The sequence below is a fragment of the Dipodomys ordii genome, unplaced genomic scaffold (assembly GCF_000151885.1).
Source record: "Dipodomys ordii isolate 6190 unplaced genomic scaffold, Dord_2.0 Scaffold133, whole genome shotgun sequence".
Taxonomy (NCBI): Eukaryota; Metazoa; Chordata; class Mammalia; order Rodentia; family Heteromyidae; genus Dipodomys; species Dipodomys ordii.
The window spans coordinates 1037297-1053315 of record NW_012267349.1 but is presented as its reverse complement, the minus strand read 5'-3'; the positions used below and the strand labels follow the sequence as shown (position 1 = coordinate 1053315).

Sequence of the window (16019 nt, the reverse complement as noted above, 5' to 3'; positions counted from 1 at the left end):
GGAGGAGATGGGGAAAAACAAGTCGTTTAAGGATACAGGTGGACTTGTTGCAACAATGAGAAGTACAAGTTGTCATGTCGAAAACTAGCTTTACAGCGTTGGTGTGTGGGGGGGAGTATTGGGGGGTGGCGGGGAAGCTGGGAAGGGATGTGAAGGATAAACAAAGGAGGAGGCTGAAATGCTTGATAAGAAATGTACGCATTATCCTGCCCATGTAATTGTAACCCCTCTGTACAGTATTTTCACAAAAAAAATTAAATTAAATTTAAAAAAAGAAAGCACACAGATAGAGGGGAGTCTAACAGTGCTTCTGTTGAAACTTTGTTCAGGGTTCTTTCCAATATGTTTGCAGTAGCAAATGCAAGTCTCTCCCACTAGCTCTAGGCATCTATTGTGATACCCAAATGAACTCTCTTTAACTAAGTGACACCTAGCAATATGCAAACGCATCAATCAATACATGCTAAAAGCTTGATTTTAAGACAAGTTTCTTTTTTCATTGATAGAGCCAAATTTTAGCAGGGGCAATAATAGCATAGTAAAAAATTCTTGGCATTTTTTAGATTACTTAAAGATATGGCTATGTAGTAAAAATACAACAGTGATAGCCAGCAGTTAAAATCATTAAGCATTATGGATATTGATTAGCAAGCACATTAAACATCATGTCAGGGTTTAATACTTACCATCAGTACTCTCATACAGTCCTTACTTTCTATCCCCAAGCTGGTTTAGTCACTGTCGTTTGGAATTGCATTTGGAAAACAGCGATAAGTACTCAGGGACTAAAGGCACCCATAAAGTGTCAATAAATTGCATAAGTAAGAGGCTTTGCTGCTCTGTAAGTGACACAAAGACAGATGGCTCCTCACTGAAGAGTTTCTGAGACAAAGCTTTATATAGATAGGTGGCTGGAATTAGACGGTAATAGAGAGATTCTATTCTCAGTGGTTGAGATGCTAAATTAATTTAGCCTGTCCAGTTTGTAGAGCTTCATCTGTTACATGAGAGGCCTATAATGTGGCTGTCAGGATTTACTTGGATATTTACCCCTTTATCTGTCACCCAACTCTTATACAGACCCACTAGAATTCTAACAGCCAGAAACTTCTTCAGGGGACCCAGGACTGTCAACTGGGTACCCCAAGTCATATTATCTTATGAGGTAGAGACCTCCTGATAACCTAGTTTCATGTTTGCTGTATGTGATTTCTTGTAAGTGGCACAGATAGGATGTGTCCATTTGATGAAAGGACTAGAATAATTCCATCAGAGCCAGAAGGCTGCCTTGAGGCTTTGGAACACCATGAAGTTGATGTTTTCGTTGCTCAAGGTTGTGTATTTGGTAATTGTACATAACCAGATCTCAAATGGCCATCTCATGTTTATGATCTTGAACACTATAGCTTTCATTTATGCCACTTAAGCAATATTTTTGTTTCCTTTCAGTGTTATGGAGATCAAACTAGAACCTCCATGAACTAATCAACGCTCAACCATTTAGCTACATCTCCAGATCTTGACTTGTGTTTTGATATTGGTCTGATTCTCTTACCATTGTGGTTTGATAAAATATGGAACCAATATTAGCATACTTTTGCCTAATAATGGCGGTAGCTTGTAATAATTGAATACCTACTAGAGGCCAGACACTGTGCTCTGATGTCTGTGCTTTCACATCTAGAATTTTGTGTACTCTTGCAATGACCCTGTAATGGAAGCAATATTTTTATCATTCATTTCTAGAAGGAAAAATGTAGCTGGTAACGTAATTTTCCTGTAGCCACACAGTGAAAAGCAGAGCCAAGATTAGAACCTATGGACTCTCCAGATCCAGTCTGTACTTTTAACCATTCAATATGTAGTTCAGTTGGTATTTTCTCTTTCCTATCTTTCTCTTTACAATCTTGTTCAGAGTGTGTCTCTCTTTTAGGAACACCAAGTGAATGCAAAACCAGGAACCCCTGTCTTGAAATGCCCTGGCTTGGGTGTCATCATCCCTGGCCCTCTGTGTACCGGAAACAGCTGCAGCAGCAGTGAACTGTCTCTTTCAAGCACCTGCAGCGAATACTCCAGTGGCTCCTCCTACACATGGCATGATGGGAAGAACCTGAGAAAGAGGGTAAGGGCCCCTTGCATAATATTTCAGTGTGAGGGGATCCGACAAGAACCACCTTCAGGTAGAATTTGATCCTAGAGGTGGAGGGTAGAAGGAGAACTAAGAACAAAAAATGACTCCTAATCAATGCTAGAGTTTCATAAAACAGGATTTGACTCGAAATTGGAGGACCACGTGACACAGAGAGAAAATACTGTGTTAGACCATAGGGACAAGGTTTCAGTGAAGATGGTCCTATTTCTACTCAAATACCAGATCACCTGCAGGTTGGTACAAAACTACTCTCCTTGAAAATACCTCTCTTCTGCATCTTGGGCTCAGACAGCTGAAGACTTTTTCATACACTGAACAAAATTTTTTGCACACTGGTGCAAACCAAGTATTTTGAAAAAGCTATTTGTCAGTTTCACAAAGTTGAAGCAAAACAGACTACATGAGAATTGGAAACCCCAAATCAGAATACTTAGAAGTCATTTTTTCTACCAGTTGGATAAATTTAGTTTATGTTTTCAGCAATGTAGGCACCAGGAAAATTCCATAACTTCCAGAATATATCGGTGAGGGAGTAGTTTTGTCATCCACTGAACAAGAACTCAAAAAAAAAAAAGACTTCAAGCTTTCATTTAGAGCGTATTCCCTTGGACTCAGACGTCTAATGCAAAATAGAGAGCCTGCTGCATTATCAAAATTGCTTCCTCTAAGGAGTTGTTCAGGGCTCTGAAGAATGACTGCCAGAGGCCTGGCTTGTACCAGACTGGGAAGATGGTTGGAATAGTTTCCTTGCTCTGTCTTTGCATGTAGCTGAGTCACACAGCCCTTTCCCTTATCAGCTCATTTCCTTCTCTCATACCTTCCTCTTTCCTTTCCTCAACCTTCTTACTTCCTTTGAAACTTTTACCTGATACTCTCCCAGTTATAGAAGTGTGATGGTATGAGAAAATATCTACTCTGAAAGGTGGAAACAAAAAGTTCTTATGACTCTGTGCACACTCAGGTGTCCATACTGGTATAGCTCTGGAGTCCTTATATACCTGTTATATCTCATTGTGTAGTCCTGGTTCTCAGGGATCCAGAAAGCTAGATTCAGACTAGCAAGGCATTTTAAATCATATTAGTTAAATAATTCCAAACAGTATTTACCTAGAAGCAGGTGTTCTCTTAGTATGAACTTCTGTGATATGCTCAAATAATATGAATCTGAATGGTAACACAATTACTTTGAATAATAATAAAGCAATCATAATAACCTGTTTAAGCTCACAGTATCTTTGGAAATATTGTTTACTGTAGAACAGAAAGGAAGCCTTCATGAAATTCACCATCCTGCTCTACATGGAGAGATTTGGCTCCAGTTAATAAATCACTGCCATATAGCTTTGTATAAATATTAGCTTATTTAATCTCATGATAGGTTATTGAATAGTTTCTCCTGTTCTCCCCATTTTACAGATGAAGCATTTAGAGTGCTAAAAGTTCGTTAACAAGCTCAAGAGTTCAAAGGTAGTACATGACAAAAAATCAATCATTCAGTTCTAGAAACTTCACTCTTAAAGGTTCTGGACTTATTGAGTGCTGGTTAGAGAGGGGTTATGCCATTTTTTGAAATGACTTTGTTCCTATTAAGGCCAGCAATTATATATACATATATATGTGTATATATATATACACACACAAATATATATATGCATATAAATCTATAGGTATATGTGTATCAGCAATCTTGACACCACCCATCCAGTTCCCTAAAGCAACTCTCTACCAACCAACATTGCCCCCACAAAGAACACAGTAGCTTAGGGGAAATGTCATGCCTTTCCACCCTCTCCCCTACAGAAGACACTCACTGTTACATCTGACCTTAAGTTTCAAGATCAGTGTAAGCTTTTCACAGGTTATTAAATAACATAACCTCCTGTGGAAAGCTGATGGAGGAATGTGGCTGATCCCACTGGGAGGTTTGCTGCAGCTAAACAAAGCACAGCATGGGCTCTGGAAGAGTAGAAAGAAGGTGGGTGGGCAGAGGTTGAGCAGCCTTCTGTGGGTTAAACAAATCTGCCTCTTCCAGTAGTTCACAGGCCACTTTTAGTTGGCTTCTCCTCTTTATTGTCAATATGGCATCAGGATCATGGAAATCCTTAGGCTGTAGTAGCCTTCTCTCTGGTCAGTCTATAATAACCAGACCCACCCATGAGATTTATTCTGATTTCCAAAGAAGCTTTTAATGGTGCAGAGAAAGAAGATGGGAGGAATCAGCATGGCCAAATAGCATTTGTCCCCTGTAACTCTTACACCGAGTTTCCCAGATAATATAAATAATAACTTAGATGCTAGTGACTTTTCCCAGCTTATTATAAAACCTAGATTCCAGTGGAAGTTTCTCACACTTTAAAGTCTCTGCATTTGAGCATGTGGTTAACATTTGCAGTTGGCTGGGGTAGCAAAGATTGGTATAGAGTACTCCTGTGTAGTTACCAGACTTTCCCTAAAGTTATTCACCAGTAAGAATATAACATTTTTTTAAAAAAAGAATAAAGGTAAGCTTTTCTGTCTTTTTCATTTCCCCAAGTATTGGTTTGTTATTTATACTGAAAATCCCATTGAAGAAACAGTGCCAGGGAAACCGTGGTCTCTGTTAGGATGCTGAGGCACACAGACAGGAGACTAAAGCTAAGCCAGACTTGGCAGTGTAGCACAGAGATTAAGAGTGCAGACTCTAGATTTCAACTGTCCAAGTTCACATTCCCTCCAGCCCTTTTTGAACTAAGTCAAAAATTGACAGTGGTGGTATAGAAAGTACTGGGGAAACCAGAGTTCAAATGTTTGCTTCAGATGTCCTATTTCTGCCATGTTCTCCAGATCAGGCTTGCTGAATCTCAGGGTTTTCTACAGCAAAATGGGAAAGAATGTCTCGCTGAGGTGATCTGAGACTGCAGCCAAAGCACTGTGTAATCGGATGGTACATATCACATGCTCAGTACCAGACGTTCCCTCCTCTGCCTTTTCTTTTCTTGTTGCCAAAAGGATGAGAAATGCAAATGTGTTGAAGATGGTCTTTTGCCTGCATTATTTCTCATATACTTTTCCAAAGCTGAGTGTGACATTTGGAAAGGAAGGGTAGGACACTGATCTTTGTAGAAGAATAATTACCCTAAGGTTCTAATAGCAAATGGCCAGCAGGTATATGTAAGTAGATATGTACAAGCACACACATGTAAATAACAACTTCAGAAGATAACAAGTAATGGACCACCTAGGCGCTGCTGGCCCTCACCTGTAATCTTAGCCTACTCAGGAGGCTGAGATTTGTGGATCAAACCAGTCCAGGCAGACAAATCCAAGAGCCTCTTACCTCTAATTAACAAGCAAAAAGCCAGAAGTGGAGGTGTTGCTCAAGTGGTAGAGTTCCAGCCTTGAGTGAAAAAAGCCAAATAAGAGCTCAGGGCCCTGAATTGAAGCCTCCAATACTAGCACACTTGTATGCGCGCACGCGCGCATGCACGCACGCACACACACACGCGCACACACACACACACACACACACAAACATATGGCCTAAATTATTTTTCTGGCTCTGCCCTCTCTGACTCTCATTGACCTTCTATAGTGAGGTCACATTCTCTTTGGAGCATTCCCTAATTACACCTTGAGCATATCTCCCTGACCATTTCATTTCTTCAATCTGGAAATCACTTTCTCATTTTTATCTTTCAAGCACTAGGTAATTTAAAGTGGCTTTTCCATATGCCTGTTACAACTTTTCCAAACAGACTTGTGAATCTCTAGAATGCCCTCCTTATGTGAACTTCTCATGTGCTCCCTTGATGGAGGGATTTTTGTGGCTAAGTTCCCTTCTTCCTGTTGGGTGTTGCAAGAAAAGTCTTTACCTCCTACTTATTTATTTTACTGTAGTACAGAGCCTGACAAAAATCAGTGCTTATCACATCCTTAACAATGCATACTTAATTTTGCATACTTATTCATTAATTATACCAATTAAGTCTACTGGTATGCTTTTCCTTTTGTATATTTGTGATCTGAATGGTTCAATCATTTCTTTTTAAAAATTTTTTTGTTGTGAAAATACCGTATAGAGGGGTTACAATTACATGGGCAAGATAATGAGTACATTTCTTATCAAGCATTGTTGCCTCCTCCTTTGTTTCCCCTTTCCCATCCCTTCCCATTTCCTCCCTCTTCCCCCCCCCCACACCACAGTTGTAAAGTTCATTTTTCAACATAGTATCTTGTGCATCTCATTGTTGCAATGGGTCCACCTGTATCCCTAATTAAACAATTTGTTTTTTCCCTTCCCCTCCCCCAATTGTATCAACATCAAATTGAACAAAGGGATTTCATTGTGATACTTCCATGTATGCATATAATATCCTTTGATTAAATGCATCTCCTCTATTCCTCATGGTTCAATCATTTCTGATATCTACTTTTCTTTCTTAGCAATCATCACAGAACTGGGATAAAAGACTGAGTATTGATTCTTCACTCCCAAGTGGCTTTGCGAGTCCTGCAGATGAACTACCTCCAACCCGTATCAAAGAGAGCCACATTTTGGAAGGGTTAAGGAAGTTACAGAAGCGGAAAGTATTACTTGAACCCCCATCAGTGATCACCAAATGGGGTTATAAAGATTGCATGAACTCGAATGAAGGAATATATTCTCCAGGAATTAAGAGCAGCAGCCTCAAGGACTATCCTCCATGCAATCCAGCTGGCACGAGGAGCCCCTGCAGGGAACCCCACAGGACATTTACCTACAATACAGATTCTCATGAGGAGGCTGAAGATGATTCCTCTTCCTTAGCACTGCTGCAAACACTTCCACACCAGGGATCCAGGCTGCACAGCAGTAAGTTAACACACAGTGTTTCTGACAGCCTGTTTGGCTGGGAGCCACATGGAAAACACTTTCCAGAAGCTTCAGCCTCAGTCTACCCCAGGGAAAGACCTGAAAGACTGGCTCGTTGTGCTAGCCACTGTCTTTTGGAACAGAAGCTGCACCCAGGTGGGCAGGTACCTTGGGTGCAAAGGGAGTCACCCAGTCAAGGCCAGGACCACACTACAGTCAATCTCCAGCTTTCAGACACTGATGACAATGAACCCCCAGATGAGCTGCACATAGAGAGCAGCGATGAGAGAAGCCCATCAGACCTATCGTTGACTGCTGACACTGACAAGTCCATGGAGAACCTTGACATCCTCGTGGGCTTTGGAAAATCGGAATGTGGGTTTCCTGATGAGGAGGAAAAGGAAGTACCCAACCATTCAGAGATGAGGCCACAGACATTTAGTTTCATTAAGCAACAAAGGGTGGTGAAAAGGACTTCTTCAGAGGAATGCATTACTGTGATATTTGATGCAGAAAATGGTGAGCCTGTTGAATTTAGCTCACACCAGACTGGAGTTGTCACTGTCACCAGGGATGAAATTTCTATCAACACAGCCTCTGCTGGATCCAAGGCAGAACACACTGAACTCTTACCTCAGGGAATAGCTCTTTTACAGCCAGGAGCTGCTGTTAGAGATTATCCCTTCTTGAGGAGACCTGAGGAGGAAATGGAGAGAAACATTCCAAAATCTGAGGTGGGCCATGTTCCTGTAGTGTCCATGGACTCTTTCCATCCTAGGACAGCCACTCCAAGCACCTGTCAGCAGAAACTGGCCAATTCAACACACAGTATGTCATGCAAGAGCATTTCTAGGTCTTTGGTGCCTGTGGGTATCTGTCAAAAGCAAAGTCAGACCAAACTCCCTGCCAGGGGCAAGTCTTCACCTCAGAAATCAAGAATAATAGAGGCTGAAACCTCCACACTTGTTCCTTCCTCTGGCCCAGTGAATCTTGAGAAATCACCAGGCATTCCTACAGGAAAACTCTCAAGATTCGTGAAGACAGAGAACCCAGGACCCCTCTGTGGCATAAGAGCAGATCCACACATTCCAAAACACCCTGCCCACCCTCCTCATAGCTCCAAAATACCAAGCAAGAGGGAGTGGGTCTATTGCCCTAAGAGTCAGACTCCAGGGTCACAATCAAGGCCCTTCATAGAACCTGAAGACAGTGGAGAACCCCCCACAAGGGACAGACACAGTGACTTTGGATCAGATGCTGGGATGAACCCTACCCCCCTACCATCACCTCCAGACAGATCAGTCTCTCTGTTACTCAAGCCCAGTCATGACTGTCGGCCATCACCCTTATCTGCCAAGTCTGAAACCAGGGTCCCCAATGCCACAGCAAGGACAGGATTTAGCTCCCCATTCCTGAAAGGATCCTCTGCCCCTGCTATTTCTTCTAGTAACACCATGACAGAAGCACTGAGGAGGAAACCTTCCATGGCCTTTAAAAAGCCTATTTCCACTCAGCCTCTGCCCCCTCTGGAAGCCATGATTCACACCAGATGTCCTGCTCATACACCCTCGGGTTCATTTGCCATGATGGCCCCCGGACCTCCAAAGGTCTCTCCCAAAAGAAGTATCCCCCAAACATCTCCTTCCCAAACACCTGAGACCATACACACAGACACAGGGTTCCAGACACCCAAGACTTGTTCTTCAACTCATGAGCCTCTGGAGACACCATCCTCCAAAAGTGCTTCTCCAGGAAGAAAAGGACAGTTGGGTGACAGTGCCCCGACATGCCCCAAGCCTCCCTCCTCAGGGGGTAATGAGTCACCATCATCTCAGGTGAACAGTCCCTCCTTTTGCTCCTCCTCTCCCTCCTCTTCCAAAAGCCATAATACCCCACCTGGTTGTCAGAACACTCATGAAAAAGGACTGAAAACTCGCCTTCCGGTAGGACTCAAAGTTCTCATGAGATCCCCACAGTTGCTCAGGAAAAGTTCCACAGTGCCAGGGAAGCAAGAGAAGGACAGTTTAAACGAGGCCTCGAAGAGTTCTGTGGTCGCCAGCAAGTTGAAGCCCAAGGACTGCAGGAGTCCCACAGAACTGGAGACCTCAGGCAGGGAAAGGCACACAGCCATACTGGGTTTACAGGTGCCAGACAGTGCAGCCGAAGGGCTGCTCCTGGAAACAACTCAGCTCGAGCCCTTGGATGGTAGCATCCTCGGGGCTGAAGGGAGAGAGAGGATGGAAAACCGACCAGTGAAAAGATCTCTCTCTTCAAGCAAACCTCACCTAAAGCCAGCTCTGGGCATGAATGGTGCCAAAGCCCGGAGCCAGAGCTTCAGCATCCACTCAGGAGACAAACCTTCCACACCTCCCATGGAAGGGCCAGGCAAAATCCGGACTCAGATTATTACCAACACTGCGGAGAGGGGCAACTCTCTGACCCGTCAGAACACCTCCACGGAGGGCTCCCCCAACAAGAGCCCTTCTGCCCCGGCCCAGGAGAGCCTCCCTGGCTCTGGAAGGGCCCCTAAGCACCCTTTCTCTAGGCAGGCCTCCCTGGGGAGCATGAGCAGCTCAAGCAGCCAGCAAGGAAGCCCCAGCAAGTTGCCTTTGAGGATTCACCCAAAGAGTGAAGGGCTCCTTGCCCTGCCTGGAACGGAAGAACAGCAGGCCTGTGTTCAGGAACAAAATCCCCAGGTGGGTGTACCTGAGGAGCAAAGCAATGAGCACTGCAGGTGCCCAACCACCACAACAGACTGCCCTGGAGCCCTGCAGGCCTTAGGGAAGATGCAGCATCCAAGCGATTTGGAAACAAGCAGGCTGGACAAGTTGGAAACTTCTGGAAGGCATCCAGATGGCCCTACTACTGGAACTGGTGCTGTGAGCCCAGAGGCCCCCCTCTCACCCACAATCGAAGAAAAAGTCATGTTGTGCATTCAGGAAAATGTGGAAAAGGGCCAAGTGCAAACAAAGTCCACATCTGTAGAAGCCAAACCAAAGGCCGGGCCTTCTTTTGCTAGCTGGTTTGGGTTTCGGAAGAGTAGACTTCCAGCTCTCAGTAGCAGGAAGATGGATGTTTCTAAAACCAAAGTAGAAAAGAAAGATACAAAAGGCTTGGGGTTTGGAAACAAACAACTAAAATCAGACAGAAAAAAAGACCGAAAGAAGCCTGAACTCCCATGTGAGACAGAAAATGAGCTTCACAGAGACACTAAGTCAGCAGAAAGTCCAGACAGTGGTTTCCAAAGCAAGAAGAATCTGAAAACCTCACAAGACAGTTACACCCCAGTGAAGTTTGAACAGAGAAATAGACCCAGCCCTGTTTCAGGTTCAACAAAAGATACCTTTATGACGGAACTTTTGAACAGGTAACTCCTTGGAATAGAGGGTGGTGCTGTAGATGGTGTCCCCGAGATTCCCCTATAAGGAGAGGGGTTTGCTTCCTGCAGGTTAAATGCCAGCCAAGCATGATTTCCACATAAGCACAAATGCAGTCTTTCAACACATTGGCTAGGATTTAAACAATGAAATAAAAGTTAGCAATAAAATGATAATTTAGTCCATGTTACTTTGTTAACCAAACCAATGGTCTTTGAAATTAAAGAATGGTAGTTTTATCAGGGTTGATAGAATTTCAGCCTACACGAGGAACCATGAATATATCCACATGGCATGAAATGGAAGAAAATTACACATAAGGTTTAAAGATGCGGATTTCATTGATTATACTGAGCAAATGTATACCTAGAAACTTTCCAGAAACACTTTTCCTGCCCATCTAGAGCTAGAGATGTATTTAGCAATTATTTTTTGGTGATTTTTACTTTGCCTACCCCCACAGCCATCAAAAAAGTTAACTAAGTACAGTATCAAATGTAAATTGACATACTGTTGGAATAATAGAAGTCTGAACAAGTCTAGTGAGTAACACATGCCACTCCAAGGTTTAAAGACAAAGAACTACATGGAAGTTACGTTAAGCATAAAAGGGAAAGGAGAGTGATTGAAGTCCAGCAATGGAATTGATCAGAGGACTCACTTTCTACCTGCAGAGTTGATAAGAAAGGAGCTCAACCGACAGAAAGTGGATCAAATAATGCTTCCTGCAGGAGCATGCTAAAGGGCACTTCCCAGGACTCCTGTCTCACTGGCAGCTCTGGCAGCACCCAAGGAAGCCACAAGAAAAACTTCAGAATCAAAGCTGATATGGAAACACCAAGAGATTCCCTGGTAAGTGTTCCACCATCCTTCTTTAAAGTGCTTCATTCTGGGATGCTCTGGCTGGATTCTTTTCACTCTTTTCTAATACAACATGAGTACAAGATTGTTTTGAAAGAAGATAGAAATCTTAGTGACAACTGTGACAGGGAAATGGCAGCTAGACCATGAGTAGGCCTCCCCCTTGAGGAACTAGGCTTCTTTCAGCTCTATTTTCAGAACAATGGTATAATAGCTGCTCAGTGCCAGCAAATGAGGCTAGCGGTATCATCTTTAAATTATACCTTGTGCTGGAAATTCGTTTTGATGATGATTTCCAACATCACTAGCAATGAAACAGAGATGCATGTGATTTTAGATATGAAGCTGCAGTGATTTAAATATTTCTTTTTTAAAAAATGAAAGTTATACGTACCATTTCATCCTATATAGACAGAAAGCGGTAAGCCTATGAATTATTTTTTGGAAACTTGGCTATTGCCTGGTTGTTTAAGTATTAGATCCAGAACAGATAGACTTGCTCTAAAAAATTAATTAAAAATGATCTTTATATTTCCCTAGGTTATGCTAGTTTTATTTAAATATACTTTTATCTTAGAACCTTTTATTACACTTACTGTCCTTACATTCATTATACGCTTGTATACTTGATTTAATTGTCTTCATTGTTCCATTTAGTACATTTAAAAGTACTTAAACCAAAAACTTCTCTTTACAGAATTATCATATCTTTTCATACTTTAATAAAGATGATACAACACATGAGACATAGTCCCATTTCTGAAGCAAAATGTGAAATATGGCAGGAGTAGTTAGAGATAGCTCAGGGAGGGGCAGAGGAAATTCTGTAAGTAGCCATAGTTATTTTTGTTAGTTTTCAATTATTCATTATTTACAGATGTTTACCATATCTTAGAATCTCATAAATATATTTTAACTTGAAAGAGATATAATTTAAAATATGTAATCAAGTAGCTCTTGACTTCAAGGAACTATAAGGTCTCTTTCTCCAGACTGTCTGAAATCACAAGCAGACTATGTTCACTGCAAATATTTTTCCATTTTCCTGCCCATTCTTGCTCTTGATCCTGTGGTATCATTCCTTCTTTGAAAACATAGATGCCCCCTGCATTATAAAAGCCACAAATTATAAGCATATCTAAGGCTGCCCTTGTAGTGACACTGAAAGGGAAGAAAGAGAACGGATGTGTAGAAATGTGCAGTATGCTGGAAATTCAATCCTGCTGATGGAAAACTTTGATAGCCCAGCAGAGCCCCTGATCGAGGTGCTGCATTTAACTATGCCCCATTTAATACAGTTCTGACAGCTTAGGGTAGATCTTCACCATACGGAAGTACCAAAGAAACACAAAGACCTCATGTTTGCCTTTGATGATTTCGTTTTTTCTTTCTTAGTGCTTACTAATGCTAAAATAATCCACCAAGCTTTCCTCTTCTCCTCTGCAGTCTTTCACAGGATAGTAATAACTGTCATTAGGTCTTTCACTGACTACCTGCAAGAAACACTATTTTCTGTGAGAACAAAGACTCCCAGGCCACCCCAAAATATGAATAATCAATAGGATATGCTAATTTCTCTAGTTAGCTTCAAGAAGACATTAGTCATGCTGAGAAGTTTTTTCATACAGAGGAATATTATTAACCTTCATAGATGACCAGCAAGTCATATTTTTTAAAGTGTAAAATACTATGTGTTTTCTTTGCACCACCATTTCCATAATTATCAGTGTGAACTAGACTAAAATTACTAATTTCAGAAAGAACACTGTTGTAGACCCCTAAGGGAGTACAAGAACAACAGTGAAAGCCCATTTGTTCCATGTTATCAGCCTATATAGGAAGAAGATTAGATACAAAATAAGATGCAATCTGATCCCACAGCACATAGAAGTGAATGCCATGAACCTTTTAAAATTCAGGGAATTCTCTATGGTGTTTCAAAGTAAATTTGCTCCCTCCTTATTTTAAAGTGAGTTGCAAAAAAGTTTTTCTCATAGTAGTTGTAGTGGATGCAAACAATACCTTCATATAGTGCATATTATATTTTTAATGAAATAAATTTTCCAAAACATATGACATAACATACCATCATTTCTTGTCTTTTTACAAATAGGATTGTATTTACTAGTGAGAATCCTCAGGCATTTTACTCATTAGTAATGAATACTTCTCATTTAATAATTAATATCTATTTTAATGCATAATGTTAATACTAGATTATTTCCATATATATATAAAACATCTTTGTTTTTCAATTCACTTGATTCAACAGTAAATGTACATTTCTTTTTAGTATTGTCAAGGTATTTTCTAAAATATGTGTAAAAATCATAGTGATGTTTTGCTGAAATAAATTTTTCTCTTTTTTCAGAACCTTAATTAGATGCTTATGTTCCCATTTCTGCCACCATTTATGGACCACTTAGCTCTAACTTTTGAGTAATTTAGACTAGGGGTCATGTTCCTTTGTATTTAAAATAATTTTATGTGATTCAGATAAAAGAAGGAGGAAGGACAACACAGGAAGACAGTGTCAAGCATTTAGTCAGTAAGTCAGAAGTGCACTCTGCTCACTGTATGTTACAGTTGCTGCCTTTCTGTGCAAAAAGATCATTTGCTGAAATGAGAAGTCTCAGAGGAAGATGGCTTCAGGCTCTTATTTAACACCTCTGGACAAAAATAAAAATTGTTAATAAAGTTAACGAGATCATAAACCTTCATCATGCACAGGAGAGAAATAGCCACTTTAATATGGGTATTTTAATTTAAATTATGGGTATTCTTTTCACCCAAGTGTCACATAGTCTAAAAAAATCACATCTGCTAATAAAAAGTCATCAAATACCATCCCATTAAAATGGTACTCTGGTGATGAAATAGCAGAAAATAGTACAATAATTACATAAATTGTTATCCTCTTATTAAGTTCACCAAAATGTTATAATTTCATTCCTTAATTGAATGATTCTGTTTTAAATGCTGTTTTGATGCAAATAAGAGGCCTGCACATTTTGTCCTCTTGAAAAGTTTTCTAAAAGACTCACTTTTCCAAAGATTATGTTGACTAGTTTTTCATTCCAGGACTACTTCCTGTCTCTTATTGATTCAATACCCTTTGTCTGTTCAAATGAGCTCTGACATTAAACATGTTGTTCTCATGAGTAACCCTTACTATCAGGGTGATTCAAAGAGATCTGTGCAGAATTCCAGATGAAGGGAGAAATGGGTATGTGGACTCATCTGTGGTAAATGATTTTCTCTCTTTCCTTCTTCTTTCTTCTTTTTTGCTTTTTTTTTGGTTCATTTCCTTCTCGCTTCCTAGTGACTAGAGTTAGTAGTACATGACAAGTTTGGGGATATGCTAATACTTGTTCGTTAAAGGCTAGCATCTGGAATTGTTCTAGAATACAGTTGCAAAGCCTCAAAATGTGGATACGAGTTAGAGAGGCATCATTAAAAGACAATCAACAATCTTAAATCAAAACCAACCCTTAATTAGTTGTTTTCTACATCCTAGTTAGTGGGACATTATTGACTTCTACCTACCATGGGATGGCAATGAACTGGAAATTCCATTCACCTGTCTTGTGCCCATTCCCATTCTTTGCAGTGCTTTATTTACCAGGACAAAGTTGGCATACCTGAGTCTATTTCTGGAAAATTCTTAATCATGACTGGGAGCTCTGTAACCAACAGGAAGGTTCCCAAACCATGTGATTATGAATTAAAATTCATTTAAATTTGATCCGATGAAAAAATATAATTAGCAGTGGGAATCTGCTGCCAAATAGATTGTGCCCCTCATTTCCATAGGCAAATGGATTTTTTAAAAATTATTCACTACTTTGCATTGAATCTATTTGTGTGGATAATGAGAGCTTAGGACTACATCATTCCCAGGCAATGTCCCCACTTGCTGATCATTCATCATTCCTTGCAGATTCATCCTTTTCCCTCATGAGTTAACCAGCCCACAAAACTGAAAGAACAAAGCTCCATGGTTACCACACCAGTTCCTTGCATGAGTCCCTGCAAGTTACATCCAGTATTTGCTCTTGAGCACTTAAAGCTCTGGGAAAGTTTTGGTAAGGAGTTGACAAGTAGAATTGTACAGTAGCTTATGTTGGCTTTCTTCAATAAGTTGCACTGGAGAGCTAGGGAATAGTTGGGAAGAGAAGCAGAGCTGGATTATCTGTCTCTCTTTCACAATACATATATTCACATACATACGTACAGAAGGTGTGCTACTCTTTTTTGGCGGTCATAAGGCCTGAACTCTGGGCCTGGGCGCTGTCCCTCAAATCTTCAGCTCAAGGCTAGCACTCTACCACTTGAGCCATAGCACCACTTCCAGCTTTTTCTGCTTATGTGGTGCTGAGGAATTGAACCCGGGGCCTCGTGCATGCAAGACAAGTACTCTACCACTGAGCTACCTTCCCAGCCCCAACTCTTAAAGTACTATAATTTATGAATACTTGGGACATTGGCTCCATATCTAACCTTCAGATGGCAAGAAAGGTATAGTAGTTGTTGGGAAGATCTGGTGAGGATTCCTATAACAATGTGGAGTGTTAATTTCAAGATGCAACCATAAAGGGGATCCAAATAGGGAAAGATGAAGTAAAACTCTCCCACTTTGCAGATGACTTGATCTTGCATTTAAAGAATCCCACAGACTCCACTCCCAAATTACTCAAGCTGATTTGAAACTTTGGCAAAGTAGCAGGGTATAAAATTAACCCTCAAAAATCAATGGCTTTTCTGTATGCCAACAATGAGAAGAGTGCAACTGAAATTG

The 16019-nt window shown here is 40.9% G+C and overlaps 1 protein-coding gene across 3 annotated transcripts in view; it reads left to right on the top strand.

The window, feature by feature from the left end:
- Positions 1-16019, top strand: part of Nckap5 (NCK-associated protein 5) — an 824710-nt gene that overhangs the window by 698280 nt on the left and 110411 nt on the right. For 2 of the 3 annotated variants that reach the window (XM_013030807.1, XM_013030808.1), the window contains 3 exons: positions 1934-2122; positions 6575-10350; positions 11035-11212. In XM_013030807.1, the coding sequence (XP_012886261.1) occupies positions 1934-2122; positions 6575-10350; positions 11035-11212 (4143 nt within the window). The remainder of the gene's footprint in view (positions 1-1933; positions 2123-6574; positions 10351-11034; positions 11213-16019) is intronic. The other variant, XM_013030809.1, reaches the window with a different exon arrangement.